Below are 27,833 nucleotides of genomic sequence, written 5' to 3' on the forward strand. Positions count from 1 at the left end.
AATAACGGCACTCTTTCTCTCTCATCTCGCCGTGTATAGAGTCCTCGAAACTGGAGTACAATTCTTTCTCATCCACATTGTCAGGAAACCTCGACATCCAACGTTGTACTACTACTCCATTAACAATCAACAGATCTTGGTCGTTCCTCTCTCTTCCCTAGCTCAAAATTTTGATGGACCTTTCTTCAAAAAAGAGGAATCTTTTTCGGAATTCCCCACTTTGTTTCAACTCATCTAGTCGATGGTGGTGAAGATGATGAAATGGAGGCCATGGCCCCCTCTGATTTGCAGGAAATTTGAGGTGAGGCTCACTGTGCACAAGCTGGAGGGCTGTGATTGGGTGTGCGAGGGTGCAGACAAAGATAATGTTGGTTTCGCGGTGGAGATCAGGTGGAAGGGCCCCAAGATATCGCTGGGCTCATTCAGGAGAACTGTGAAGAGGAACTGTACAAGGGAAGAGTCGGTTAAGAGGGTTGCTGACCCAAACGACGCCGTTTTGTTGGAGTGGGATGAGGAATTTTGTAACGTCTGTAATTTTTCTGGTTACAAGGACAATGTGTTTCATCCTTGGGAGATCAATTTTGCTGTCTTGCAAGTCACTGAGGTCAGTTTCTTCTTTCTTTTTGATAATGATAATGTACTTGTTAAGTTTCTTGGGATGCTATTGTGTGTTATCACAGTGTAAATGAAATTGCAATTTTTGGTCTTCAAATATTGGTTAATGCCGGATGAAGAGGAGAATTTGTGGTTGGGATTGTGAAGTCTGATTGCGGTTGATTAGAATATCCTTTTATGGATCTTGAAGAAACCTTTCTGGAAAATGTATGGTCCTTGCCAACTGTATTTTTTATTCTTTCCCCACATTAGTAGCTAAGCATGCTTGGTCAATGAAACAGTGAAAATGGACTTGATCACCATTGTCAATGAAACTAGATTGCTGTTATTTTATTTTCTTGTAGTACATGTGCCAGAGGTTCTGTTTTATTTTTCATATATGCACAGTTTTCAGATGGTTATAATTGAAAAATGAGTCTCGTAGTCTTTGACCATTGATGCAGAAGATCTTGATAGTAATAGTCTCGAATACTACAGTTAAACCACTGCAATAGTTTTGCCTTGTATATAAAAAAGTTTTCATAAAGCATCACTTCGGCAAGTGATTTTGTACCAGCGATTTCTGCTTTCTCTTCTTTCAAGCTCTTATCAAGTTTGTGAGCATTAAATTAGCCTTTTCTTTTCTATCAGGGGTTGAACCAAGGTGCAAAGAACAAGATTTCAGTTGTAGGTTTGGGAACATTAAACATTGCTGAATATGCTTCAAAGACTAAGGAGGAACTTTGTGTAGTCAAAATTCCTTTAATCGTGTCCAACATCGCGGTCGATCACCATCCCTCTCTCTTCGTAAGTAACTACTGAATGTTTAACACTATATTGTTATCAAAGCTTATTCCTAAGTTGTCCCTTATGATGCAAAATGAAAGGCGGGTGGACCGTATATTCTTGATAATATGTTGCCATAAGTAGCGTAACACATTGCTACCATGATAGCTTGGCTGAAACAAGTACGATGGAAATAAGAAAATAACCTTTCACGGAAATCCCTCATCCCTACTAGGAAACCCTCAGTTCTAATTGTTGTTCAATGCTGTATCCAACGATGTCTCCCTTTTCCACCTCTACACAACATTATATAGGACTCCACTAAGTGAGTCTAAAACGAAAGATAATCAAATCATAATGCTTAATAATGGTTGTTGTCATCCACTTTCTCCAATACCCAGTAAGAGCTTGACCTTGATTATTCTTCACTAACTCCATCATTAAGCTGAAAATGGTTGTTGCACTAATGCCTCTCTGCATCACCTTCCTGCTCGCCCTATAGATGATGCAATCTTTATATAAATCTGCAGGTATCTCTCGACTTGCTAGAACTTCAAGGTGCACATCAATCAGCCGAGTTGGTCCCTGAGTTGCATGTTCCGCCCGTTTCAGCACCCGGAGAAGCTTCTTCTATGGATAAAGACGAGGAGGTATCTGCACTTAAATCTGCTCTCAGGAAGGTCAAATTCATTACTGAATATGTGTCAACTCGGAGGCCTAGAAAGACCGGCCATGAAGAGGAGGGTAGTGAACGCAGGTACTTCTCTAAGAGTGAGGACGACGAATATGCTTACCCTTGTGAATTGGACTCAACTGATGAATTTGAGGAAGGAGAATGTGATGAAGGCAAAAAGGACTGTGCTGTTAGGAAGTCATTTAGCTACGGAACACTGGCTTATGCTAATCATGCTGGTGTGTCATGTTATTCTGGTGCTACCAGCTATGATGCTGAAGATTGGGTTTACTACAGTCACCGCCGGGGATCAGATGCTGGCTGCCCTCCTGTAGAGGACTCGATTTCTTCAGCTCCGGAGCTATCACTGATACAAAACTCCAAACGTAGTATTTTGCCTTGGAGGAAGAGGAAGCTGAGTTTCCGATCTCCTAAAGCCAAAGGCGAACCATTACTTAAAAAGGCTAATGGTGAAGAAGGTGGAGATGATATAGATTTTGACCGCAGGCAGCTTAGTTCGGATGAATCTCTCTCTCCAAAGGTAATGAATCTTGTGCACCTTTCTTCCTTTAAGTTGATATTTTGTTTGTGGTAAACCACAAGATGATTCAAATGCAAATCAATGTTCATTCTAATTCATATATAAAAAATAATGAGTATTTCTGTGCATCTTGGTTGTAGTGGCAAAGAACAGACAAGGATCCAAATGCAAATCGATCATCGTTGTCTGAGTTTGGCGATGATAATTTTGCTGTTGGAGTCTGGGAGCAGAGAGAAGTAACAAGCAGGGATGGACACATGAAGATTCAGACGCAAGTCTTTTTTGCTTCGATTGATCAGCGTAGTGAGCGTGCTGCGGGAGAAAGTGCTTGTACGGTTCTTGTTGCTGTTATTGCTGATTGGTTGCAGAAGAACCGCAGCCTCATGCCCATCAAGTCGCAGTTTGATAGTTTGATCAGATATGGATCCTTGGAATGGAGAAATCTTTGTGAGAATGAAATTTACAAGGAGCGTTTTCCCGACAAACACTTCGACTTAGAGACAGTCCTCCATACGAAAATCCTTGATCTTTGCATCGTTCCCAGCAGTTCCTTTGTTGGGTTTTTCCATCCTGATTGTATAGAAGGGGAACATTTTGATTTTCTGCATGGTGCCATGTCCTTCGATGTTATTTGGGACGAGATCAGCAGGCCAGAGAGTTCCACCAGTGGTGAAGCTCCGATTTTCATAGTCAGCTGGAACGATCACTTTTTCGTCCTCAAGGTCGAGACAGATGCTTACTACATCATCGACACTTTAGGGGAGCGTCTGCACGAAGGATGCAATCAAGCTTACATACTGAAATTCGACAGGAACACGACTATCTATAACCTGAAAAATGGTGATGAATCACGAGAAGCAAAATCTGCTGGCGAGCAATGTGCTTCTGCTGCGTCAGTTGAGCCCGTTGACTCAAACGTGCAGGAAGCTAAGTTGAAGGAAGAGTCGGAGGAGAAGGAGAAGGATGAAGAGGTTCTCTTTCACGGTAAGGAGTCGTGCAAAGAGTACATAAAAAACTTCTTGGTTGCAATCCCAATCAGAGAACTGGAAGCAGATGTGAAGAAAGGTTTGTCAATGTCGACTCCCCTTCATCACCGGCTGCAGATAGAGTTTCACTACACGCGATTGGAGCAGCAACCAGCGTTTGTTTCTCAGGCAACGGAGGTTGATGTATCTATACCTGAAGTTGAGGCCTGAATCTGGTAAATGTATATCTGACTAGGGTGTATAGCTAACTTCAAAAATCCTTCGAAGAGGGGCGTGTGCTGACTACGATGTATCATAGGACTAGGAATCTACACTGAAGTTCATCTTGGTGTACGCATATTGTGTTCGATTCCCCGATTGCTCTAGGTTGTACTTCTAGTAATGTATAAGGTGATAGCATTTTTTGGATCCCACTTTGATTTTGTCTTTCATTCACTGGCTGTTAACTTTCTTTTAGATTTGAATGACATAACAATGTTGTTACTGATATCCATTATTTATTTAGTCATTTTTGTTTATCTGTTTATTGAGTTCCCCAGTCACCAATTTTGGTGATGCCTACTGCAAATTGTGGTATTTTGTGTGGTCACGTAGATTACCATTATAAAATCATTGCCAAGCGAGGAAGAGAGATTATTGTCACTGTCTGAATACATGCATTAGATACTTAAAGGTGAAAGGGTTCGGACGTGATACATAAAACAAGTCTTCTATACATTAGCCAAAGGCTGGGAAAGATGGGAGTACTGAGAACATTCTATAGCTTACATAACAGCCAAGGTCTCTTCTGCAATGAAACCAATGCTGAAGTCAACAGTAATGCATGTCAACTGATTGTTGTTCCCATCCACCATTTTCATTGTCAGAGTGTATGAACCCTGCATAAAGAATAACATGTGTAAATTAGATGTATTCATGTATGGGCTATACAGACGAACATGTTCAAGAAGTTGATGCTGCAGTTGGATTGATAATAATTCAACATATACATGCCACCACTTAAAGGAAGTCAATGTGTAGTTGCCTAACAAAAAACTCAGGAGGAATAGAGAGTAAATGACTCACAGGTGGGGTGATTCCAGGTAATTCCTGGGAGTGAGAGACCAGAAAATCACCGACATTGATCGGACATGAAGTGTCTTGACAGAGATCACGATCCTCGCTATGGACGTGAAACCAAAAGTACGAGACATCAATAACAAGTTTCCCGCCAGTTATTGGTTGACCTGCATTCAATAATCATTTCTCAAACTTTGAACTCAATAGAACTAACTGTGTGACGTTGACATTTGAAGACTGGTAAAAAGGAACATGAATTTCCACTTACGGAGATGTGGACAGCTCTTACAGAAGAGCATGGGGAAGAAGATAACAAGTTAATCCAAGTAATTTCACACAAGCAGGTTTAAAAAATTAAATGAAAACCAACATTTGGTTTATATATGCGCAATTATTACAAGATACAGAACCATCCATGAATATCCTAGCAGTAACACATCCCAAGACTAATATCTGTCCGGAAAGCACAATATACATGATCCCTAGGGCCTAGACAATTAAACACAAAAAGATGGCAAAACTAATTCTAAAAAAAAAGAGATGGTCAAAGTTGCAGTCCCATCTGCCTTCCCCTATACCCCTAAATCAGTGGCGATATAATAGCTTGACAACTAACTGTGTCAAGATCAGAATCACAGTTGGCATGAAACAAAATTCGGAGTTAATTAAGCTACTAGCATCCTTTAATTAGCGTATGCAGGAGCAACTTTTCAATGTACAAATTGATAGACTAAGTCAGCTACAGAAATTATGTTTGCCAAAGTACATCATCATACAAAAGTAAAGGAATGTAGAAAAAGCAGTCACCAGTAGTTGCAGAAATTGCAAAGGTGGTATTCGAGCCTCTGGAAATTGGATACGGATCTATGTCGAGTCCATTCACCTTGACAATATAATTAGCCTTCTTATCTGCAATTCATTACCCAGAAGAAAAAAAAATTAAAAGAATGCAAGAACATATTCAATTAGGAGCATAACAGTTAAATGAAACCTTGCTCTGATTTGTGAATTCTAAATACGTAATTAATAAGCACACGCAAGCACCAATATATGACAGATCAAGGAGCAAATAATGGCCGACATTTCAAACTAAAATAGGCAACTCGAAACCATAGGGCTTTAAGGCTACAGATATACTACCACAGAAACATGCAATGAGTGATCAATTCTACAGATATCTTCTTTTTCTAGCCTTCTCCCTCTTTCTTGGTCAACGAATCGACTAAACAGTCCAATCCAAATTAAGTAATTCTAATTTCACAAAAAAATAATAACTCAGGCATGATCGGTAACCTCCACATCACCGATTGAATACAGTTCAGAGGCAATCGGCACCAAAAAAAAATCAGATCAACCATCCAAAAACCCTAGGCGAAAAAACCAAAGCGCACAAAACACTACGAACAAAAGGAATAAATCAGGAATTCAAAATCAATAAACAGATCAAAATATGAGCACGGAAACTGAAGTGAACGAAAGAAGTCAATTAATCGAAGTTCTGGAGTGAGCGATTATTTAAATCGGCGGGAGAAGAAAAGAAACAGACCGCAATACTTGACATCGGCTGCCTTGGCGGAAATCAACGGTACAAGTAGACACAGAGCAACGAGAAAACAACCGAAGACCTTCATCGGCACACCAGCCATTCTTCGAACTGAAGTGTTTTTGGAGAGAGAATCAGACGGTTTTTGATGAAGAAAAAAAATCACGTGTCCTCACTCAGTTATCGGCGACAATTTATACGGATTAGGTAGGACCATTAAATAGTTTAAGAAAATGATATTCTTTTCTTGACGAAGACGCCGCGATCCGCGGGTGCGGGAGGATCCGACCCGTTAAGATAGTTAAAATACCCCGCCCGCTCACAAATTTCTGAATTATGCCCTATAAGCTATTCATCATTTTGAAGAAACTATAAACCAATTTTTGTTGTGCTCTATCTATTCATGAAATGAAAAGTACTCCCTCTGTCCCCCCATTAAGAGTCATATTTTTCTACTTCGGTCGTCTCTAATTAAGAGTCACACTTCATTTTTACCGTAAATGGTAAGTAGGTCCCACATTCCACTAACTCACTTCACACACATTTTATTATAACTTACATAAACAACATATTTCCCTACATATCATTGTATTAGTTATTACAACTTATACCATTACACTACACAATTAATAATGTGGAGCTTACCGCCGCTAACACTACTTACATTACCTCTGTTCACTTACTTTATCAATTATACATTAAAATTTCGTAGCAAACTAAATGTCCATACTTTTTAGAGACGACGGAAGTATTTAATACTCTCTCCGTCGCAAGGTAGTTGATGCATTTCTTTTGGATACGTGATTTAAGAAATTGAGTTGGTAAAGATTAAAATGGAAAGAATAAAATAAGCAAGAAGAAAGTGTAAAGTACTAGGAGAAAAGGACTTTTTGCCAAAAAAGAAAAATGACTCAACTACCTTTAAATAACTTAAAAAGGAATACGACTCAATTATCTCATAACGAAGTGAGTATGTTCTACTTCGTCATATGTTCTATAATTTTATAATATGAAAAAAAATGAATGAAAGGAAAATTTTCTTATATTATAATGATCTACATATTTTATCTTATTATGTTCCATATTTCTACATGGTGAAAAACATTAGTAATATAGTATAAATATAACTATAACTTCCTTCCTCCCGGATAAATAAGTCATTTAAAGATGATACGGGTTTTAATGCATAATTAATAAAATAAAAGAAAAAGAAAAAAAGTAGTAATAATTTACTGAATGATGGAGCTCATAAAATATAAAGTAAATAAGGAAAAAATATTTTCATAAATAGTTGATACTTCAAGAAAAAAAAAGAAGAAATTAGAGTACTACACAAATACATGTGCAACCTTTATCATCGGAGTTAAATGTTACATCATCTTGTTTTAAATATTTTTTCTTTCAACTTTGTTGGGTTAAATGCTGTGTAGTTATATAAAAAAAAATACTTTGGTGTTCACCAAATGTTACTCATTTTTTCCATTTCGATTCATCATAAAATAGTTTATTTTTTCTTTTATGAATAAGCTAATATATAAAAATGAAATTCATATATTACTTATTATTTCAACTCTTTTTCTTTCACATTTTATATAATCTATGCCAAGTCAAATATAGACAACATTTTGTAGACGGCGGAGTATATTGTAAAAGTCTTATAATTCCTATATTTGAAAAAAAAAATACAAAATAAGAAATACTTTTCAATAAAAAAACGATCCTCTTATTAAATGATAAAAAAATTGTTATTCATTTTTTCAATTTTGATTCATCCATAAAATAATTTATTTTTTCTTTTCTGAATAAGCTAATATATAAAAATGAAATTCATATTTTATATTATTTCAACTCTTTTTCTTTCGCATCTATACAATATATAAAAAGGGAGTTTTGGAGAAATTTACAAGATTGTCATTTAATTTAAAAAATTATATTAAATTAAAATGTGTAATTAAAGGCCATTTTACGATTGATTATGTGTGAGTGAGAGGTTTTACTATGTCATTTGATTAAAAACGTGTGATTAAGTGGGTGAGTGGGAGGTTTTACTATGTCATTTTAATTTGGATAAATTTACAAGATTAATTATACTCTCTCTGTTCGCGAATAGGAGTCCCGTTTTTCCATTTTAGTACGTCCGCGAATAGGAGTCTCGGTTAACTTTTACCATAAATGGTAACAGGATTCCACTTTCCACTAACTCATTCCACTCACATTTCATTTAAAACCAATACTCCCCCCGTCCCATAAAAGTTGAGTCGTATTCCTTTTTAGTCCGTCCCAACAAAGTTGAGTCATTTCCTTTTTTAACTAAAGACAAAACATCTAATCACTCTTATTTTATTCCTTCATTTACTTTACTCTCTCTTATCTTTCTTACTTTTTTCATCTCTCCTATTTATTTAATATAAATTCTTAATCTCCGTGCCTAAAAGTTATGTCTCAACTTTTATGGTACGGAGGGAGTATATACAAGTGAGACTCTTATTCCACTAACTTTTTTCCATCCAATTTTCTTAATACTTCTTAAAACACGTGCCGCCCACAAATGGGACTCCTAATGGCGGACGGAGGGAGTACTAAATTAAAAATGGTAATCACACTATTAATACAAAGTGGAGCCTCTAAATTAAGTGGAGTGACATTTGATTAAGTGTGAGTGAGAGGTTTTACTATGTCATTTGATTAAAAACGTGTGATTAATTAGAGTGAGTGGGAGGTTTTACTATGTCATTTAAATTTGGAGAAATTTACAAAATTCATATTAAATTAAAAATGGTAATCACACGGTTAATACAAAGTGGAGCCTCTAAATTAAGTAGAGTGAATGGGAGGTTTTACAAGGGTTACGTGCATAATATTTTAGCATATAAATATGTTATTTAAAAGCTAAATATCCGCACACAGTGGCGGATCTAGGTGGGGTCGAGTGGGGTCGGCCGACCCCACCGCCGGCTCCGGTGAATTGCCTGAAAACGCCTTCAATCAGCCGCCGACCCCACAGTCTCTGCATCTCCGCCCCGTCTTCAACATGAGTTCTGGCGGCTTAGAGAAGAAGGGTTATGTTTCCTGTATTAGTTTTATATTGATTGGGCCTTCTTCATTACTACAAATTAGTTAAAGCCCAATTCATTTTTACCTTGTATTTTAATATAAGTTCCAATATTAAATTAATTCTTCATAATATTGAATACGAAAACTTTAGCATTAGTTTCAACATTAATATGATACTTTTACTTTTTCTATAAGGAAATTTTATCATTTTCTTTTTTCAACTTTGCAGTACGAGTACTAATTAATAAGTATATTCTTTTCTCTAATCCGTAAATTCATTTTTATCATATTTGAAATAAACATAATAATTAATATACTGTTTATTGATTTCATTACTTTGCTTATCTTAATGAGACTATATTAAAGTGTTATAGTATATCATAAGGATTCTTAATTGAATATATTTTGACTTTTGGTGATTTTATTAAATATATCCAAATGATAAATTTAATAATAAAATTATATTTAGTTGTTTTCAGATTTTGAATACTCATTGAACCCAATTATCATTTACAGAGTGCTATTTAAATTTTAATAATTTTTTATTTAAAATAATTATTTAAATATATATTTCCTAACGCTCCAAATAGTTGAGATATTTTTCGTTTTAGAATGTTCTACTATAATAAAGTAATTTTTTCTTAATATTTGCGTCGAAAGAATATGACTCTATTCCAGCAGAACAAAGATATTAGTTATCTCATTTATTTCGACCCCACGATTATCGGTTTCTGGATCCGCCATTGTCCGCACATACCTACTTACCTTATAGAACTCAAACATACAATTTTTGCTCTTACCATAGGAGGAAAGCTTGACGCCATAGGAGGAAAGCTTGACGCCAAGGAACCATTCCACACCTTCAAAGAATATTAGAATTAGTAGTATCTTTTTTAGCTTATAACTCGCTTCCTTATTATCTTCTCGGGTTGCATCACTAATTTTTTTTTTTATAAAAAGCATGGTTTTTACTCTTTACTAATAATAGTAATATATTTATATTCATTTATTTTATACACTTTTTTTTGAGTGATTATTATGTTACTAATATTCTGATCATAATTCTTACCGGATGAAGATATTGAAACCATGTAGTTCACATTCCTTGATGAATCTGGAGACAAATCTATTGTCGCCAGCTTAGAATGTGTTTTCTATTACTCCCTCCGTCCCATAGAAATAGTCCATTTAATATGGACACTGGTTTTAATGCATAATTGGTCAAGTAAGAGAGATGGAGAAAAAGTAGTTGAAATTGTGTAGTGGATAGTGGGACCGCATAATAATAAAATAAAAGAGAAGGAGAAAAAGATTGCCATAAATGAATATGAACTATTTGTATGGGAAGGACGGAAAATGAAATATGGCCTATTTCTATGGACTGAGGGAGTATATTATTTAATTTGTTTCAAATTGGTTACGTTTCAATGCATTATTGTATATATTTTTAATTTTCATATTAACTTAACTTTTGTTACTTATTTTTTTCATTGTTATTATATTGTATATTTTTTATTTATAATTTTAATATAATAATATCGATTCTAATTTTATTATATTTATTTATAATCAAAAATTAATATTTTAAAATATCATAATCTGTGCATAACAGAAGCGTGATACTAGTTTTATATAATAGACAACATATAGTAGACAGCAAAGTATATTGTAAAACTCTAATAATTCCTATATTTGAAAAAAAATGCAAAATAAGAAATACTTTTCAATAAAAACCGATCCTCTTATTAAATGATAAAAAAAAACCATAGAAAATTGAAACAAAAATGATCGCGCCAGGTAGGGGTCGAACCTACGACTTTCTGCTTAGGAAACAGACGCTCTATCCACTGAGCTACAGGCGCTTTCGATTAGTAGTGCTAACACTAGTTTTATGAGACCACGTTTTAACAGATAGAGGTAAAAGTTCAGAAGGAGATTAGGGAGGAACATTGTAATTAACCACTCCCCTGCTCCTTATGGCACCGCCGGCGCCGGCAATGACTTGACCACAACATAAGAGCCCCACGTTTCACTCGTCTTGTTTTGCATTATTCTACTACTATTTGCTAGTGGAAATGATTTTCCTTTGGTGTATCGGTGGGTGAATGGAAGTGGATACTCTGAATTTGATTGTACAATACGTGATTCCAATCGTAAGATTTGTTTATGGAATAGCCTGAGGTTTTAGCAAGTGGTCAGTAGTGTTTTATTTGGGGCTTCATTCCTTACATCATTGCGTTTGAAGAAATGTGATCAAGTTGAGATTTATGAATCTGATTTTGAGATAGCCAGTTTTATTTATTTATAGTAAAGCTAGCTAAGAACAAAAGAGGTAGAAATTCTAGATTCAGTTATGCGGTTGCTTGACTACGAGAACCGGACATTTGGCGTGTTGGGCGCAGTAGTCGCTCACACTTCCCAGAAAAGCCCTGCATCAATCCATGAGTTCAACCTGATCAAAACAACAACACTAATAAATAAATAAATACGTACCTCTTGATTTGGCCTAGTCCACGGCTACCAACAACAAGAAGATGTATGTTCATCTCTTCCACTGCCTTGCATATCGTCTCTTTTGGATCCCCCTCCAGAATTATTGTTTTAGCTTTCAACTAAATCAAGGCACATACTCCCATTTTGAGTTTCATTACATTAAAATCAAATCAAAGCCTACATACCGAACTTTCTCTGCACATCTCGTACGCACGTGACAATATCCTCGCACTATTCTGCTCCTGTGCTTTGCTTGCAGATTCCACCACTGCACCGTCAATAATTATTTACATAGCACTTGAATCCACTAGATTAGAAAATTGGATGGCTGACTTGGTCTCAAGTTCAATTTTTAAAATTAGTTGGAGACTGAATACAATCCTCAATATAGAAGTATATACATATACTGACCATGACCGCCGGGGAAGGCGTAGCGGGGCAGCGCCTCCGCGACGTGTGCAATCGTGACCACTGTGGTCGAATCTTCCCTCCGCTTCAGGATTTTGTCAAGCACCCAACGGAGCGCCGCGAAGCTCTCATCGCTGTCGTCCACCGCCACCAAAACATTCATCACTGGATCCATTAATTAATTATGTGTGAATTTCTCTACATAAATACAGTAATAGTGCTTCAGAAACCGACAAATTGCAAAATAACGTGGCCGGCGCTGGCTATATTTGTTCTGCATGGTTGACAGGTGTGGCGGCGAGGAGAGATTAAAATCTGTTAAACTATTCAATAGTATAATCTGTGATATTTGAATTGGATGGCGGAGACGAGTGGTGCGGCGGTGGAGGAGCAGACGAGGATGAAGGTGTTGGTTCCGGTAGATGAGAGTGAGGGGAGTTTGTACGCGCTGAGGTGGGCGGTCGACCACCTCTTTGGTTTCGAACCGCCGGAGCAGGAGCAAGGCGCCCTGACGTTAGTGAATGTGCAGCCAATTTTCCAGCCCTTCATCTATCCGGCTGGCCCAGGTCTGGCATATAACCTTGTACTTGTACTACTATAATTTAGTAATCATATGGGGTCATGACTAATTATCATGAATAGTTTATCTAAGATTATTTTAGTCGGAGGGCATAGTTATAACTAATTATCGTATCATTGTCTACCTAGAATTAAGTTGTGAGATTTATTCACGAACCAAACACAATTCATATTTAATCTTGAGATCTAATACTGCAAACCGAACAACTCAATAATGTACATTTATGCATGTATAGTTGTGTACGCAACTCCGGCAGTGATTGATTCGGTGAAGAAAGCGCAGGAGCAGAACGCTGCGGCCATACTCGCGCGAGGCTTGCGCATCTGCAAAGAGAAGAAGGTTAATTTTGTTTTGTAATATTAAGTGTGAATGGATTGAAGAATGATGATAAATAAGGTGTTGGTGTTGCAGATAAAGGCAGAAACATTGATACTACAAGGAGACGCTAAAGATAAGATATGTGAAGCAGCAGAAGAACTGCACGTTGATCTCTTAGTGATCGGTAGTCGTGGGCTTGGCACCATTAAAAGGTCATATTTTAATTAATGCGTCTTTTGCTTTCTTTTTTTTTTAAAAAAAAGAGAAAACCTAAATTGGACTAAGCGTGTGGCAGGGCATTGCTAGGAAGCGTGAGCAACTACTGTGTGCATCACGTCCATTGTCCGGTGCTGGTGGTGAAGCCTCCTCCCAAACAACCTCATGACTGAAACTGTATCCAACACCATTTCCTGTTTGTGTTTACAATCCTTCAATAAATAATCATAATCAACTCTCTGTGAAATTGCTATTAGTGAGATTATAAGTTGAGTTGCATCCATTAAACCTGTGTAGCTAGCCCGCTTATAGGGGCTACTGGCAAGTACGAAGCTGTCTAGTATGGAGATGGTCCTACCTCTATAACTGTTACTTCAATGCAAATCATAAATAGGGAGTACAAGTATGTGACAAACCATCCTTTAATCTCTTTTCTTCTCGAGATATTCAGGATTTTGTATTCTGAGTTATATTTCACAATACAAAATTAGTGATTCAACTACGTAGTTCGAATTTTTTAAAAATAATTACTAATGCGCAATATAAAAAAATTGACAGCACAATATACTGTTAATTAAACCTTAATCTTTTACATATTTTGGATGCTTTTGTTTGTAATAAAAAATTGACCTAACAATTGTTAGCTAAATTATAATCTTTAAAATATTTTAAAAAATGAACCCCACAATCCATTAATACAAATTCTATTTTTTCTACTCTTCTCTATTATTTTATTTATGTTTTATCTTCTCTTTAATTTTACTAAATTTATATTAAAATTTATGCTGTTTCCAAAGTTCTTATTTTTAAGAAACTGAAAGATTATTAACATTATTAATTGACTATAAAATTATTTTTACTCGGTTTTTAAGATTAAGACATTTGTAGATGTGTATTGAGAAACACAAACAAACATATTTAATTGACTAAAAAAATTCTTACACGTTTTTTTTAGTGTCATAACTCGTAACTCATACGTAACATTTTTTGATCGAGTTATGCTTCTCTTTTTAGTTTAAATTTAATTTTATTAATTTGAAGTGTTTATTATATCATCATATCTATTTGTCTGTGCGACTATTAATTAATTTAAATAGAGGGGCGAATTCATGCACCAGAACCGAACCTTTACGGTTTACCACTTTGACGTTCCAATATATTTAACCTCCTCAAAATAAAGTGTCTACTTTCTATTTGACTAACACTAACGTATTTTTCTCATATTTCGTATTCATTATAAAATTTATATATTATTATATAGTACTATAAAATGAGATCTATATTTATTAAATATTTCCGCTCATATGCCTTCTCATTGGTCAAAGTTTGGACTGAGTCAAAATGAAATATAACATCTCAAAATTTACACCGAGTTAAACTGGAAATCAAATTAATTTGCAGGAAGAGAGATTATTTTTCTTTCTTCATTAAACCTTTATTTTCTTTTCTTAAGTCTCTTAGTTAAACTTGTTTCCTTTTCATTTTTCACTTTAAAATATCTTATCCTTTTTTTTAACTTAACTTATATTCTTTTTCTATTTCAATTTCTTGTATTCTATTTCTATATCTATTTCTATTTCATAATATTACACTTGTTGTATATGTTGTTTATATTCCTTTTTTTTACTCGAATTCTCAAAATTACTCCCATATTTAACAAAAAAAAAATCTAAAATCTAAACTGTATGGTAAATTAAAATATTACCAACAAAACTAGAAGAAAACGTGATTTATATTCATATTGAATGTTTACAAAGGAAACTAAATATAGCCCATTCGAGGATCCAAAATCAATAAAACATTTTCACCAATCTACAGTGTAAAAAAATTACATCGTTCAATTTGATATTAAAATGAAAATGACTTTTATTTTGATGCTATTGCTTCTTCTAGTTGTGCTCATAATTATTTGGCGGCTACGATTAAATAGAAGCTAAGAGGAGGGAAGAAATTTCAGTTAACGTTCATATAAAAATACACACCAGGGTCCAGGTACGTAAGCTCTTCAAAACAGAATCCCATTGTTTTCTGCTTGACAAATTAACCATTATATTCTCATTTAATTTGATCATAATCTGATTCCTTGCTATTTCTCTCTCTGTAGTACAATAAGTTTACAAGCTTTCGATTAAAGTAGTATTCAATATTTTCCTTGATATCCCACTTTAAATGATATAGTTCTAAAAGTAAAAACATTACTACTTTTTTCGCTTTCTCTTACTTTATTTTTCCCACTTAACTCACAAAACAACACTACATAAAATCTCGTGGCGAAATAGAAATACTCCACTTGGAGTGGGACGGATGGAGTAGTTTTTTCACATAATTGTAAAATAAAAGAAAAATCAAAAGGTCTAAATCACACACATACGGATTTCAATGGATTTTTAAAAATTATTTACCTCAACTTCAAAGCATATAATACGAAGAATTATTTTCTGTACAAACAATTTTATAAGTCCACCAATAATTCAAGAACAAAGAATATCATCCCTTCATAAGACTAAGAGCATCTCCAAAGGGGCGGATGTCCCTCGTCCTTCCTGTCGGACTTTCCAAAAACATCTCCTGCCATGTCATAAGAACCTCCCACAGTACTGCCACGTCATAAGGACTTCCCACTGCACAGTGGCGGACATCCCAAGGACTTCCCGCGCGGACTTCCCGCAATAACAAAAATTCACAAATTCACCAAATTAAACAATTTACAGAATTAAAATTTAGACACGAATATGGGAAAAATGCGACGATTTTATTTTTTTTAAAAAAGCATACATATGCGTTGAATCTATATAGTTTGCCGCTAGCCGACGGGCGTCTTGCTGTATATTTAGAGTTTGCAACGAGCCGTATATATAGAGTTTGTATAAAAAAAAAAAAAAAAATCGCAACGGACGTCCGTCGGACGTCTGTCAGCATGCCACAATGGCGGACGTGCCGAGAATGCCGCGGATCTCCCGTGTCCGCTACGGACGTCCGCGTCCATCCCCTCCGCGCCTTATGGCGGACGTCGGGCACGCCGGTTCAACGCCCGCCGGGACGTCCGCGGCTGGAGATGCTCTAATAGTCTAAGAAGTCTCAACAAATGTAATTGACCAAATTGCCCCTCCTAACTTATTATCTGCACCGGTAACCTCTCTAACCTATTGTCACGTGACCACGTCATACATATTGTCTGATTATGCGATATTAGCAACATGTTGCATATATTCTGTGATAATTATGAGTGCTTGCGCATACCAATTTATTTGATCGTACGTAGCGGTCCAATAAAAAAGAATGTACATCCGATCCTACAATCGGTTTGAGGGTAAAATGGTAAATCAGATTAAATAGAGAACCCTTCTTTCATGACTTTTCAATAGATGATGTCAAAAAGTTGACCTTTACTATTCATCGTTTTACATATATTTAAACCAAATCTAGTACTGATAATATTATTCTTTTTCTGAAATTGGGATTTTCGTATATTGTTTTTTAGAGCCTTCTAACCATCATGTTAGGAGAGATGTCACATTGAAGATATCAATTAACCAAGTCACACCACCCTAATCATCATCGATACTGTTTCTTTTAATTTGTTTGAACGCATCGAACCTATATCATACAAAAAATATTTTATAGCATAAATCTAGGTCCTCTAATATTATACTCTAAGTTCAGCTTATACATCAAATTTCATGCCTAAATATAATAATTTACAAACTTGCCTATACCACTTCCACACCTCCGTTTCGATTGAAGTATGTTACTTTCAGGCTTACGTGTACGTTTTCCCTAAAATCCACGCATTAATTATAATATTGACTATAATATATGTTCAAGGATTGTCATGTTTAATTGATTACTTAGTAGAATAATCTTATATTTTTCCTGAGTCTTGATTGAGTTTAAACAAAAACTTTAATTACCCGTACTTAACGTATATTTATAATATTTAAAGAAATTGATTACTCGATCATACAACTACCATATAAGAAAAGAATCTTGTTTACTTTTCTAAATCCCAACAAATACTTTGAAACAAATTTAAAGCAGCCAAACACCAACTTAATCAAACAAGCATAAAAGGTGAATATCAAATAGGCATTATTTTTTTAATTACCAAACCTGCATTAATATTCCATAAACTCACTCTCTTCTCTCATCATCAAATATTCCTTCTAAAAAGCTCTCTCTACTACAAGCCATGGCGGCCTCCGCCGCTAGCTTCCTAAGGTCACCGCCGCCGTCTTCACTCCAAGGTCTATTCCTTCTCCTCATAACCACCTCGGTTTTCTTCTTTTTATACTCATTTTCAAGCATAAAACTTGACAATATTCATCACCAAGAAGGCCTAATTCACCCGCCTAAAGCTATCCTACCTCTTCAACAGCCGCACCAGGCTGTGCATAACCACCACCAAAATTTATCCCCAGTTTTTAGCCAAGTGCTACATTGGTTTCTCCCTTATTTCTCCCTTATTTCTCCCTAACTCAACATTTCATTTTTACATCATTATTTTTTATATTATTTAATTTTCCCTACAAATGTATTTAATAAATAGACTAATAATGAACAATTCATCGTTGTATTAATCATTGGAAAATATAATACAACGAGAAAAAAAAAACTACAAATAAAAAACGCAAATAAACAAAGATTTAAAAAAAAAAAAATCTAAGACGGAGGGGCCGGAGGGGCGTCGGGATCGAGCCCCAGCGTACTCTGCAGGTGTTGGATGCATTTCCAGAGGGCCGCCTTTTCTTCAGGGGTCCCGCCGCCGGTGAAGTACAGCGTGTACATCTGGGTCAGATTGGCGACATTGCTCGAATAAGTGGCTTTTTCTAAGTCGATGACGGATTCCGACGCGACTTCCGACGTTGCGCCCTTCCCCTTCCGCCTCCCCTTCGCCTTCTTCACTCCCTCCGGGCGCTCGTGCGGACCATCCCCACTCAAGTCGATGTGGGCCGCGCTCCCCTCGCTCTCCGAAACGCTAAGTCGCGAGCGCACCGATTTCCCGTGCAGCGCGTCGTGCATTCCCGTCCGGAATTTGGGGAGATCCTTCAGCTTATCGTAGATGTTCCAATACTTGAAGCCCTTCGTCGACAAGTACTGGCTACTATACATCCGGATGGCCTCATCTCGGACCATGTGCTCGTTCTGGCCACTCGTCATGTGAGTCATCAAGTTAGAATAAATACCGTTGAAGTGCCCGCAGTCCCTCATGAGGCGCTCCCAATGCCGACGGATCGCCTCGCTGCCATGGTCCTTCATTGAGGCAGTCTTGTGGCTCCTGTGCCTTCGCGGCAATCCGCTCCCGAGAATATGATCTCGATCCCGAGTAGTTGCTGCGCTCCGCGTCCTGTGACGTGTCCGCCCAGCCAGTCGGCTATCGGCTCGGACTCTTGCGAGTGTAAGTAGTCCTTACCCGCTTCGGCCTCTCATCGGAACCCGTATCGGTCGCAGCCGACGACGCCGGCGCCTTCCCCCTCCCGCTCCTAGAAGGCGGCTCGGTGGGCGTTTCTTCCACCTCGAAGTCCTCCGCGCTCGGTGTCGCGGCCTGAGATTCTTGGTCGCTGGGGTTGATCCGGGGGTGTCGAAGCTGGGGCCGATACACATCGTCGGCTGGAAAGGGCATTCTGCCGGCAGAGTTGAAGTACGGAGAAAGTCTCCGCGCCGGAGGAGTCTGCAAAGGAGACGGACCCCCGTATGGAAGTTGGCCGGGAGGAGAACCCATCGCCAACAACGACTGCATCCACTGCTCGTTTGCTTCATCCGTGTTGGGAATTTGTGAACTCGACTCTTTCCCCTTACCCTTATCCTTACCCGATCGGGAACTTTTCTTCCAAAAGCTCATAATTTTGATGAAAATTGAAGATTGGGAGAAGAGATTGAAAATGGAGAGAATGAAGATTGTGGGTGATGAATGGAGGAAGTGGAGGAAATATTTATAGGGGTGGAATGTAAAATAGCCGTTGGGTTCAAAAAAAAAAAAAAAAAATTTTAATTATCGCCGATTATCGCCGAGCGTCGCCACAGTGGCCGGCGATCGCTCGGCGATAATCCGGCGTTAGAACGCCACTCGGCGAAGCAACCGCCGTCTTCACTCCAAGGTCTATTCCTTCTCCTCATAACCACCTCGGTTTTCTTCTTTTTATACTCATTTTCAAGCATAAAACTTGACAATATTCATCACCAAGAAGGCCTAATTCACCCGCCTAAAGCTATCCTACCTCTTCAACAGCCGCACCAGGCTGTGCATAACCACCCTTTCATCTCTCAAGAATTAGTTAATCAGCAAGTGAACGCTGTTCTTCCGGAGAAGGAAGTCATCGCGGCGTCGAAAACACCATTGCCAAAGGAAAAAAGGGATCATGAATCAGTTGGTAAGAATTGCTAGTAGTTAATTCAGTATTAATTCATTTTGACCTTGTTTCTAATTGCTTAGTTGTCATTGATGATGATAATCTGAGAAATTGTTGAACGTTTTTCATTCTTCTTTGATGCGTCATAGTAATTGGTACAAGTTGGAACTTAAATTTCTGTCGTTTTTTATTCCTCTTTGAATTTTCTTCTTTGCCTTTTGCTTCATAGCATTCACGTGTACGTCAAAATCAGGCTGCTGCGCTTGTGGTCAAGACATGCATTATATATATATACATAGACGTTACAATTATTTTAAATAAATTATTATTGGAGATTTGGAGTATTGTGCACTTACCTATATACCACATTATGGTCCCAAAAAATGTAACATTTCATTTTATTCATATTCAATGAGACATAATAACACTAGTATTTTACAATGTACAACAGCATTAGTAATTGTTTCCGGTGCATATAGGATCGCGCAATGACGATAAAGTTTACGATGCATTCCACGATAGGGCCTTATTCACAGAAGAGTACGCGAGAATGAAGAAGAGAATGAAGATATACACATATCCACATAGCAAGAACGAGGCGTTCGCAAACGTGTTGCTCCCGGAGGATTCTGAGCCAGGTGGCAACTACGCGAGCGAGAGCTATTTCAAGAAAGCCCTCTTCGAGAGCCATTTCCTCACAAATGACCCTTCCGACGCGGACCTCTTCTACCTCCCCTTCTCCATCGCCAGCCTCCGGCACGACAAGAGAGTAGGCGTTGGTGGGATTAAAACCTATGTCAAGAACTACGTTCGAGACATTAGTCAAACCTACCCCTTCTGGAACAGGACAGGCGGCGCAGATCATTTCTACATCGCCTGCCATTCAGTGGGGCGGACGGCAATGGAAAAAGCAGTCCAAGTTAAACTAAACGCGATTCAAGTGGTGTGCTCCTCGAGCTACTTCTTGCCGGGCTACGTCTCCCACAAAGATGCATCCATACCGCAAATTTGGCCCAGGAAAGGCCCACGCCCAACACGCCCACCATCACTCAGGTATTACTATTTTCTTATAGCTTAGTAATAGTCATTTATGACTTTTACGTTTTCTTTGTTTTCATTTATGACCTACGCTTTCTTATGGACTTCTAATATTGAATTTTGTTTACGTTTATCCCACATTAAATATTTCAATATAAAAAATTTGACCAGGTCTCGTAATACTATATGTTTAGCTTCATTTTTGTGAACATTCCAAGTTCATATTTTACTAGTAAGCCTAGTCATATGCAGAAAAGAACAAGATAGTATCACAAAGTTTGGTCTATAAAATTAAGGTGAGTCATATGGAACTCATCTTAATTTGTTTAAATTTTATGCGTTATTTATCTATAAAATCATAAAGTCCGGTCAAATTTTGATTTATTTTTTGCACTTTTCGATATTGGAATGATAAATCACAAAGTTTCAAAAAATTTCTCAAAATTTTCCTCATGATAACTTATTCAAGGGCATCTTCGATTCTACATTGTTGAATTTTAGTGTTGTCAATAAATAGTGATGTAAATGTGTATTGATGTGACAATGTGGAAGACTAAGACATTGTTTTGAGCTTAAAAACTAAAAGTAATTGCACAATTTGGTTAAATGACACAATTGAGAATTTTTAAAATTTTATGGTTTGTCATTCAAATCTTGAATAATGTGGCATAAACCAAAATTCCAACTCGAACTTCTGACCCACAGGCGGAATCTAGCCTTCTACGCTGGAGCAATGAACTCGAGAGTTCGAGAGTCTCTGGTGAAGACGTGGGGGAACGATTCTGAGATCTCGGTCCACCGTGCCCGGCTCAAGACGCCCTACTCGGAGTCGCTCTTGAGGAGCAAGTTCTGCATCCATGCTAAAGGATTTGAAGTGAACACAGCTCGAATAGGGGATGCTTTGTATTATGGGTGTGTGCCTGTAGTTTTAGCAGACCACTATGATCTTCCATATGCAGACATCTTGAATTGGGAGAGTTTCTCGGTAGTTTTGTCGGCTTCGGACATTCCGATCATGAAAAGGGTGCTTTTAGAAATGATTAGATCAGGTGAGTATTTGAGGTTGCAAGAGAATGTTGTGAGAGTCCAGAAGCATTTTCAGTGGCATAGTATGCCAGTTGATTATGATGCGTTTTATATGGTTATGTATGAGTTGTGGCTTCGGAGAAGTCATGTAAGTATCAACACTTGACTTATTTCTTTATTTCATTTGTTTGTATATAATGTATGAGTATTTGGTCAATTCCTAATTATAGTAGTGAATTATTGAACATTGTTTAACCAGTAATTATCTTAAATTATAAAAAAGTATAATTATATGCTACTTCCATCTATGGACGCGAATTAAACTTAACCGTTAAAACATGAAAATTTAACATAATTTGAGTTATTGTTGAAAAGAGCTACCCAATCAATAAAGGTATTTGATTGATCTCACTAGTTAAAAAGATAAAATGAAACATTTGGCGTTTTTATATATACTTTGTTATTTTGAAAAATAGTCTCATTTTTATTTTTTTTGGTTTATAAAAACTTTATCATTATTTTTTTTATCTTTAAACTTTTCTCTATCTTTCTTTTATTTTACAAATACATATTGAAACAGGTGTGCTTCACAAAATGAGATTATTTATATGGATGAAGTGAGTAAATTTATATGAAATAAAATAAATATTTTTCTTAAAATGCTGTTATTTGTAAAAAAAATTTCCTGATATACTTCACACATTATTCCTAGCAATTTAGATCCCCAAATCATTGACCAGTATAAATTTGGTAAAAAGCTGCCGAATTAATGGCTCGAGAATCTGGCCTGATCGAGCCAAGAAAGGAAATTTGAGTCGTTTCATGTATACTTACCTCCGTCAAAAGTTGTTAATTTTGGAATGTTTATTTGTTTTAAAAACGTTAATATCAATAACTTGCATCCAAAATTGACATTATTGTGTGAAGAAAACAAAAATCCGACTCATTATGTGCTCAATCAACAGTCTCCATTCTCCAATCTTGTTTCTCTTTCACTATACGTCTCTTTTGTTCAGGGGTTTCACATTACATCTCCCTCATTATGTATACAAAATTAATGAAACTTTTCATTTTTAAGAGATAATCCAAAAAAAATATTTTGTTTTCAACGGGACAAAGAGAGTAGTTTTCATGGACAATCGGACCTAGGAAAGTGTCGAAATTATTGTGCTCAAGTAAAAAATACAGACTGCATAGACAGATACCTTAATTTAACAGTTGTTGCTTGGTTCCAAAAAGATTTTAATTATTTTAGACATGTAATTTAAAAACGCAGTGGTTTATTAATATGTTCGCTACTCCTCACTCATTTAATGCTCCACCTTCCAATTCCAGAGTTAGTTTGTGTGCATAGTCATCAGCATCACCACCTCTTCTATCAATGGCGGCCGCGTCTTCACTCTATGTACTCCACAGCCTCCTCACGCGCCGCCGCGACTCAGCCCATCTTCCCCTTCCCATCAAATCCTTCTTCTTTTACATGCCCACAACCTTGGCTCTCGCCACCTCTCTTCTTATTCTGCTCTATATCTCCTCCACTTCTAATCTCTTCTTCATTCACCCCCACCCTCAAATTAGGGCTTCTCTTAATTTTTCCCAATTCCCTCCTCTTAAATTTCCCGATTTTACTATTCCACAAGCTGAGGATCGGAGTAATTTCAGACTCCAATTGCGGCTTCAGGGTTAGTCAATTTCGACCTCATATTTGCTTAATTCTTGATTTTGCTATCTTCAATTTTAGTCCTCTGCTCTGAGTATAATTTAAATGGAATAAAGTTTCCATTTTTCGTATAATCTTTGCTTCAAATATTCTTTTTTCAACAACTTTTAATTTTTCTTATGAATTTAATGGTCAGCATATCGTGTATTTGATCGTGTGATTAGAGGGGAAAATTGGATATTAGATGTATTTTTAGGATGGTTTGAAATGAGGCCACAAAATGGAAAAGATGATTTTTTTTTGAGGGTATGTTGTTAAAAATCCTGTTTTTGAGGCTACATTCTAAATCTGATGCAATTCATGGAAAAAAAACTAAAACTTTCAATGGTGTGGATTCTTGTACTTCACCAAAGCTTATGGCATTTACATTGGAATGATTGGTTATAGGTAATGACAAAGAGCTATTCCATGACAGAGATGTCTTCCTTGCAAACTACAAGGAGATGAACTCAAGCTTAAGGATTTATATCTATCCACACAGACAAGATGATCAGTTCGCTAACGTGCTCTTGCCCGTGGATTCTGAGCCTGGCGGTAACTACGCCAGTGAAAGCTACTTCAAGAAGGTTCTCATGAGTAGTCATTTTATTACAGAGGATCCCTCTGAAGCAGATTTGTTCTTTTTACCCTTTTCCATTGCAAGGTTGAGGCACGACCCGCGTGTGGGAATTAATGGGATTCAAGATTTTATCAGAGATTACGTTTTCAACATTAGTCATGAGTATTCTTATTGGAACCGTAGTGGGGGTGCCGATCATTTCTATGTTGCTTGCCACTCGATTGGCCGTGCTGCCATGGAGAAAGCCGAAGCAGTGAAGTTTAATGCTATCCAGATTGTGTGCTCGTCGAGCTACTATGTATTTTCCTATGTCGCTCACAAAGATGCGTCTCTGCCTCAGATTTGGCCTAGGCAAGGCGATCCCCCAAATCTTGCACGTGAAAGGTGTGATGTTCTTCCGTTTGCTTGCATTGAACTATTTGAGTTAATTAGCTCATGAATGTATATGTTTTATGGCCCTTTTCGACATTAGGAGCTATGAAATTTCATCAACAGATAGTGTAATTCTATGAGAAATGATTTGATTGCATATCATCGAAAGCCTATTTGATATTCTCGAGATCTTCACAGCCTTATCTCGGATAATTTCAGGTCAAAACTGGCCTTTTTCGCTGGAGCGATAAATTCACCAGTGCGTGAAAGGCTGCTTCAAGTGTGGCAAAATGATTCGGAAATATCAGTCCACTTTGGGCGCCTCAACACGTCCTACTCTGAAGAGCTTCTACGAAGCAAATTTTGCCTTCACGTAAAAGGATTTGAGGTCAACACAGCGCGTATCGGTGATGCACTATACTATGGTTGCGTCCCTGTAATAATTGCGAATCACTATGATCTGCCATTTCAGGATATACTCAACTGGAGAAGCTTCTCAGTGATTGTTGCAACTCTAGACATCCCTCTTCTGAAGAAAATCCTGAATGCAATAAGTGTGGAGGAGTATTTGATTTTAAGAAACAATGTATTAAAGGTAAGGAAACAGTTTCAGTGGAACCATTCTCCCGTAGATTATGATGCTTTTTACTTGGTTATGTATGAATTATGGCTTCGGCGAAGTTCTTTAAGAGTTATACCTTAGTTTATTTATTTTATTTGAGGTGGGTGTTTTAGATTAGAAAAAAAAGTTGTGGCTGGTTGATAAGCAACACTTATGGTTTTTGAGCTCAGGCCCACTACAACCTCCAGTGGAGCTGAGCCCGATGCGGATTCTAAGTTTTAGGGTTTAGGGTTCAAGGTCCAACCAAAATATAGAAATTCAAAGCAAACACATGTAATGTCCATAAAAAATTTTCTTACTCTAAAAACACTAAAACCGAACACCAAATAGTAAAATAATACTCCCTCCATCCCTCTGCAACAGAGGAGTCTCATTTTGACCACTCGTTTTAGAAAAATGTACTCCCTTCATCCCTCTGCAGTAGAGGCATTTTATTTTCAGTCTTCGTTTTAGAAAAATGATAATAAATAGTTAAAGTAGATAGAAATTAAAGTAAGGGAGAAAAAATAGAGAAAACTTTAAATAAGCATAAATAAAATAGAACCAAAAAGTGAATCCCAAATCTGCCTTCCATTCCTGAATTTACCGAAATCTGTTCCCATAGTACAAGAGGTGACATAAATTTATTTTTGGCCGCAGGGGCTTAACGCAGTTGGTTCCGGCGGAGCAGATATTGCTACAAGAGGTGACCAAAAGATTTAAAGTTTCCCTCTTAAACATTTTAGAGGGAAATTTGAACACAAATTTGCACTTAAAATTCATATTTTGTAGCCTCCTATAAATACATTAACAAGCTGCATTTAACACACCTCCACCAACCTCAAAAAAAAAAACAAAAAATCCAACAACAGTAGGAAGAAATTTTTCATACACCCTCAGAAAAAGTTCATCATTGGGATGGAGGAGGGGCCAAGAACAACACTGTTCTTAAGCAGCAGCAAGAAGAACTTGGTGGTGCAGTTCCTCCTGAAACAAAACATCGATGGAGTGCTCACAAGAGGGGCAGTAATGGAGGCAGCGAGGAGTACGACATAAGCAGGAAGACAATTTATAGGTTGTGGAAGAAAGCAAAACAATAGATGTAAATGGAGGAACTTGCAATCATGGAAGGCAAGGTTAAAGGTTATCATCATTCAGAAAAGTTAACTCTAGATGAAGAAAAGGTCAGAATTTTATCCACACTTGAAAGGTCTTCAATTAGAAAAATTGCATACAAATTGTCTGTTGGCAAAAGCACACTTGGTCAGTGGATTAAGGAGAAAAAATTAAGGCCACATACAAATGCTATCAAACCTGCCCTAACTGATGCGAATAAGTTAGCTAGGTTGAAATGGTGCGCCTTAGTAAACTTCAGCCAACTATAAATGCAGGTAGAGTTCAGTTTGAAAGCATGCACAATGGTGTGCATATTGATGAAAAATGGTTCTATATGACCAAGTCATCAGACAGGTATTACCTCTTGCCGGATGAGGATGAGCCATATAGGGCATGCAAGTCAGAGAGGTTCATCACCAAAGTCATGTTCATGTGTGTTGTAAGTAGGCCTGTGTTTGGCTTGGATGGCCAAACCAATATTTGATGGAAAGTTGGGTATTTTTCCTTTTACTGAAGTGTTTGCAGCAAAAAGAAAATCCAAGAATAGGCCTAAAAGGCAAACTTGAGACTAAACCAATCCAGTCAGTCAATAAGAGTGTGATGAGGGACTGCATTATCCACATGGTATGCTATTTTTCCCAACCTATCAGATCATACTGTTTATAAACATCATCATGTAGGTTTTTTTTGTGTGCTTTACAGATTGTGCCAGCAATTAAGGCCAAGTGGTCTGAGTGGGCATGCAAAGAGATCTACACCCAGCAAGACAATGCCACACCCCACATATATGATGTGGATGCTGAATTTGAGGCTGTTGCCATTTGTCAACCACCCAATTCACCTGACACCAACATTTTAGACTTAGGGTTTTTCAGGGCCATTCAAACACTGCAGCACGAGAAACCATGCAATAGTGTTGACACATTGTTAGAGAAAGTGTGTAGCTCTTATGCAGCGCTGTCACCACAAACCCTAAACAGGGTATTCCTCTCATTGCAGGCTTGCCTCACAGAGATCATGGTATTTAGGGGTGTGAATAATTAATTACAAGGTCCCTCACATTAACAAGGACAGGTTGGAAAGAACTGTGGGACTGCCCAATGCACTGGATGTGGATGAGGAGCTTGTGAGAGATGTGTTGGAGTACTTACAGCAATCAGAGAACAATGCAGGTTGTAGATATGACATTAGGGCTTTGGCTACTGCTTTTGGATTCAAGATAGATAGTGGAAGTGTTTTGGTAGTAAGGCCTTCATGTTTTTGGTCAGTAAAGTCTGATATTTTGTGTTTTGTATGTAGAAATAGTAAAAAGAACATGGAATACACATATTTACTGAAGTTTATTTCAAAGCCCTCAAAAAAATATCATCATATTGCAAGACATATTAATACACTTTTTATTAGCACTATAAATACCTGCAAGTATACAGAGTAGGAATAGTATAGCTTAAGGTCAGTACCGAATATCGATCACGGGGAAAACAATCACAAATTGGCTACCTTCTACTAAAACTCAATTACTATTTGGAAACCGAAAGATTTTGAGAATTTTGAAAACAGAATAATTTGAAAGCAATAAACAACTAGATGCAAATAAATCACGGAGATAAAAGTATACAGGGATGTGCGTTCACAGTTATGGTTATACAAGTTCCAACTACAATACCCTAGCATAGTTCTTACTTTGATAGGACGAGTCACCTAGTTTGTGTTCATGCGATACAAACGTTGATTACTAACATTAGGGTTGTCAATCCTAAATATGTAACTCCTAAAAGCTCCTAAGACCGTTGAAAAGTCCCC

The 27,833-nt window shown here is 37.1% G+C and overlaps 6 protein-coding genes, 1 non-coding gene and 1 pseudogene across 12 annotated transcripts; 5 read left to right on the forward strand and 3 right to left on the reverse strand.

Moving 5' to 3' along the window:
- On the forward strand, positions 1–4,073 carry LOC125217684. Of its 3 annotated transcripts, none has more exons than XM_048119201.1 (4): positions 1–604; positions 1,246–1,401; positions 1,911–2,594; positions 2,735–4,073. In XM_048119201.1, exons 1-4 carry the CDS (start codon positions 242–244, stop codon positions 3,788–3,790), a joined length of 2,259 nt encoding a protein of 752 aa, XP_047975158.1. In that variant the 5' UTR covers positions 1–241; the 3' UTR covers positions 3,791–4,073. The 3 variants fall into 3 exon arrangements, with proteins under 3 accessions (XP_047975158.1, XP_047975159.1, XP_047975160.1); XM_048119203.1 differs by lacking the exon at positions 1–604 and adding an exon at positions 741–822; XM_048119202.1 differs by lacking the exon at positions 1,246–1,401.
- A 102-nt stretch (positions 4,074–4,175) lies between these two features.
- On the reverse strand, positions 4,176–6,372 carry LOC125217686 (putative phosphatidylglycerol/phosphatidylinositol transfer protein DDB_G0282179). Its single transcript, XM_048119206.1, has 4 exons — positions 6,186–6,372; positions 5,447–5,548; positions 4,646–4,806; positions 4,176–4,458 (listed from the first exon to the last, which is right to left on the reverse strand). The coding sequence occupies exons 1-4, from the start codon at positions 6,283–6,285 to the stop codon at positions 4,345–4,347; spliced, it is 477 nt and encodes a 158-aa protein (XP_047975163.1). The 5' UTR covers positions 6,286–6,372; the 3' UTR covers positions 4,176–4,344.
- A 4,653-nt stretch (positions 6,373–11,025) lies between these two features.
- Positions 11,026–11,098, reverse strand: TRNAR-CCU. Its single transcript has one exon. It is a non-coding gene; the product is annotated as a tRNA-Arg (tRNA).
- A 412-nt stretch (positions 11,099–11,510) lies between these two features.
- Positions 11,511–12,327, reverse strand: LOC125217687 (annotated as a pseudogene).
- Positions 12,328–12,472: 145 nt separating this feature from the next.
- On the forward strand, positions 12,473–13,753 carry LOC125217685 (universal stress protein YxiE-like). The gene is made up of 4 exons (XM_048119205.1): positions 12,473–12,703; positions 12,953–13,056; positions 13,129–13,247; positions 13,331–13,753. The coding sequence occupies exons 1-4, from the start codon at positions 12,496–12,498 to the stop codon at positions 13,422–13,424; spliced, it is 525 nt and encodes a 174-aa protein (XP_047975162.1). The 5' UTR covers positions 12,473–12,495; the 3' UTR covers positions 13,425–13,753.
- Positions 13,754–17,333: 3,580 nt separating this feature from the next.
- Positions 17,334–21,855, forward strand: LOC125224202 (probable glycosyltransferase At5g03795). 2 transcript variants are annotated; one of them, XM_048127560.1, is made up of 4 exons: positions 17,334–17,635; positions 19,487–19,619; positions 20,078–20,651; positions 21,342–21,855. In XM_048127560.1, the coding sequence occupies exons 1-4, from the start codon at positions 17,441–17,443 to the stop codon at positions 21,826–21,828; spliced, it is 1,389 nt and encodes a 462-aa protein (XP_047983517.1). In that variant the 5' UTR covers positions 17,334–17,440; the 3' UTR covers positions 21,829–21,855. The 2 variants fall into 2 exon arrangements, with proteins under 2 accessions (XP_047983517.1, XP_047983516.1); XM_048127559.1 differs by having other exon boundaries at positions 17,343–17,495; positions 19,347–19,619.
- A 1,116-nt stretch (positions 21,856–22,971) lies between these two features.
- Positions 22,972–25,029, forward strand: LOC125219012 (probable glycosyltransferase At5g03795). 2 transcript variants are annotated; one of them, XM_048120850.1, is made up of 4 exons: positions 22,972–23,344; positions 23,770–24,325; positions 24,533–24,701; positions 24,786–25,029. In XM_048120850.1, the coding sequence occupies exons 1-4, from the start codon at positions 23,044–23,046 to the stop codon at positions 25,014–25,016; spliced, it is 1,257 nt and encodes a 418-aa protein (XP_047976807.1). In that variant the 5' UTR covers positions 22,972–23,043; the 3' UTR covers positions 25,017–25,029. The 2 variants fall into 2 exon arrangements, with proteins under 2 accessions (XP_047976807.1, XP_047976806.1); XM_048120849.1 differs by having other exon boundaries at positions 24,533–25,029.
- A 1,424-nt stretch (positions 25,030–26,453) lies between these two features.
- On the forward strand, positions 26,454–27,351 carry LOC125218676. Of its 2 annotated transcripts, XM_048120402.1 has the most exons (3): positions 26,454–26,654; positions 26,733–26,966; positions 27,030–27,351. In XM_048120402.1, exons 1-3 carry the CDS (start codon positions 26,514–26,516, stop codon positions 27,072–27,074), a joined length of 420 nt encoding a protein of 139 aa, XP_047976359.1. In that variant the 5' UTR covers positions 26,454–26,513; the 3' UTR covers positions 27,075–27,351. The 2 variants fall into 2 exon arrangements, with proteins under 2 accessions (XP_047976359.1, XP_047976358.1); XM_048120401.1 differs by having other exon boundaries at positions 26,733–27,351.
- Positions 27,352–27,833: the final 482 nt, after the last annotated feature.

Source organism: Salvia hispanica, chromosome 4 (genome assembly GCF_023119035.1).
Source record: "Salvia hispanica cultivar TCC Black 2014 chromosome 4, UniMelb_Shisp_WGS_1.0, whole genome shotgun sequence".
Classification (NCBI taxonomy): domain Eukaryota; kingdom Viridiplantae; phylum Streptophyta; class Magnoliopsida; order Lamiales; family Lamiaceae; genus Salvia; species Salvia hispanica.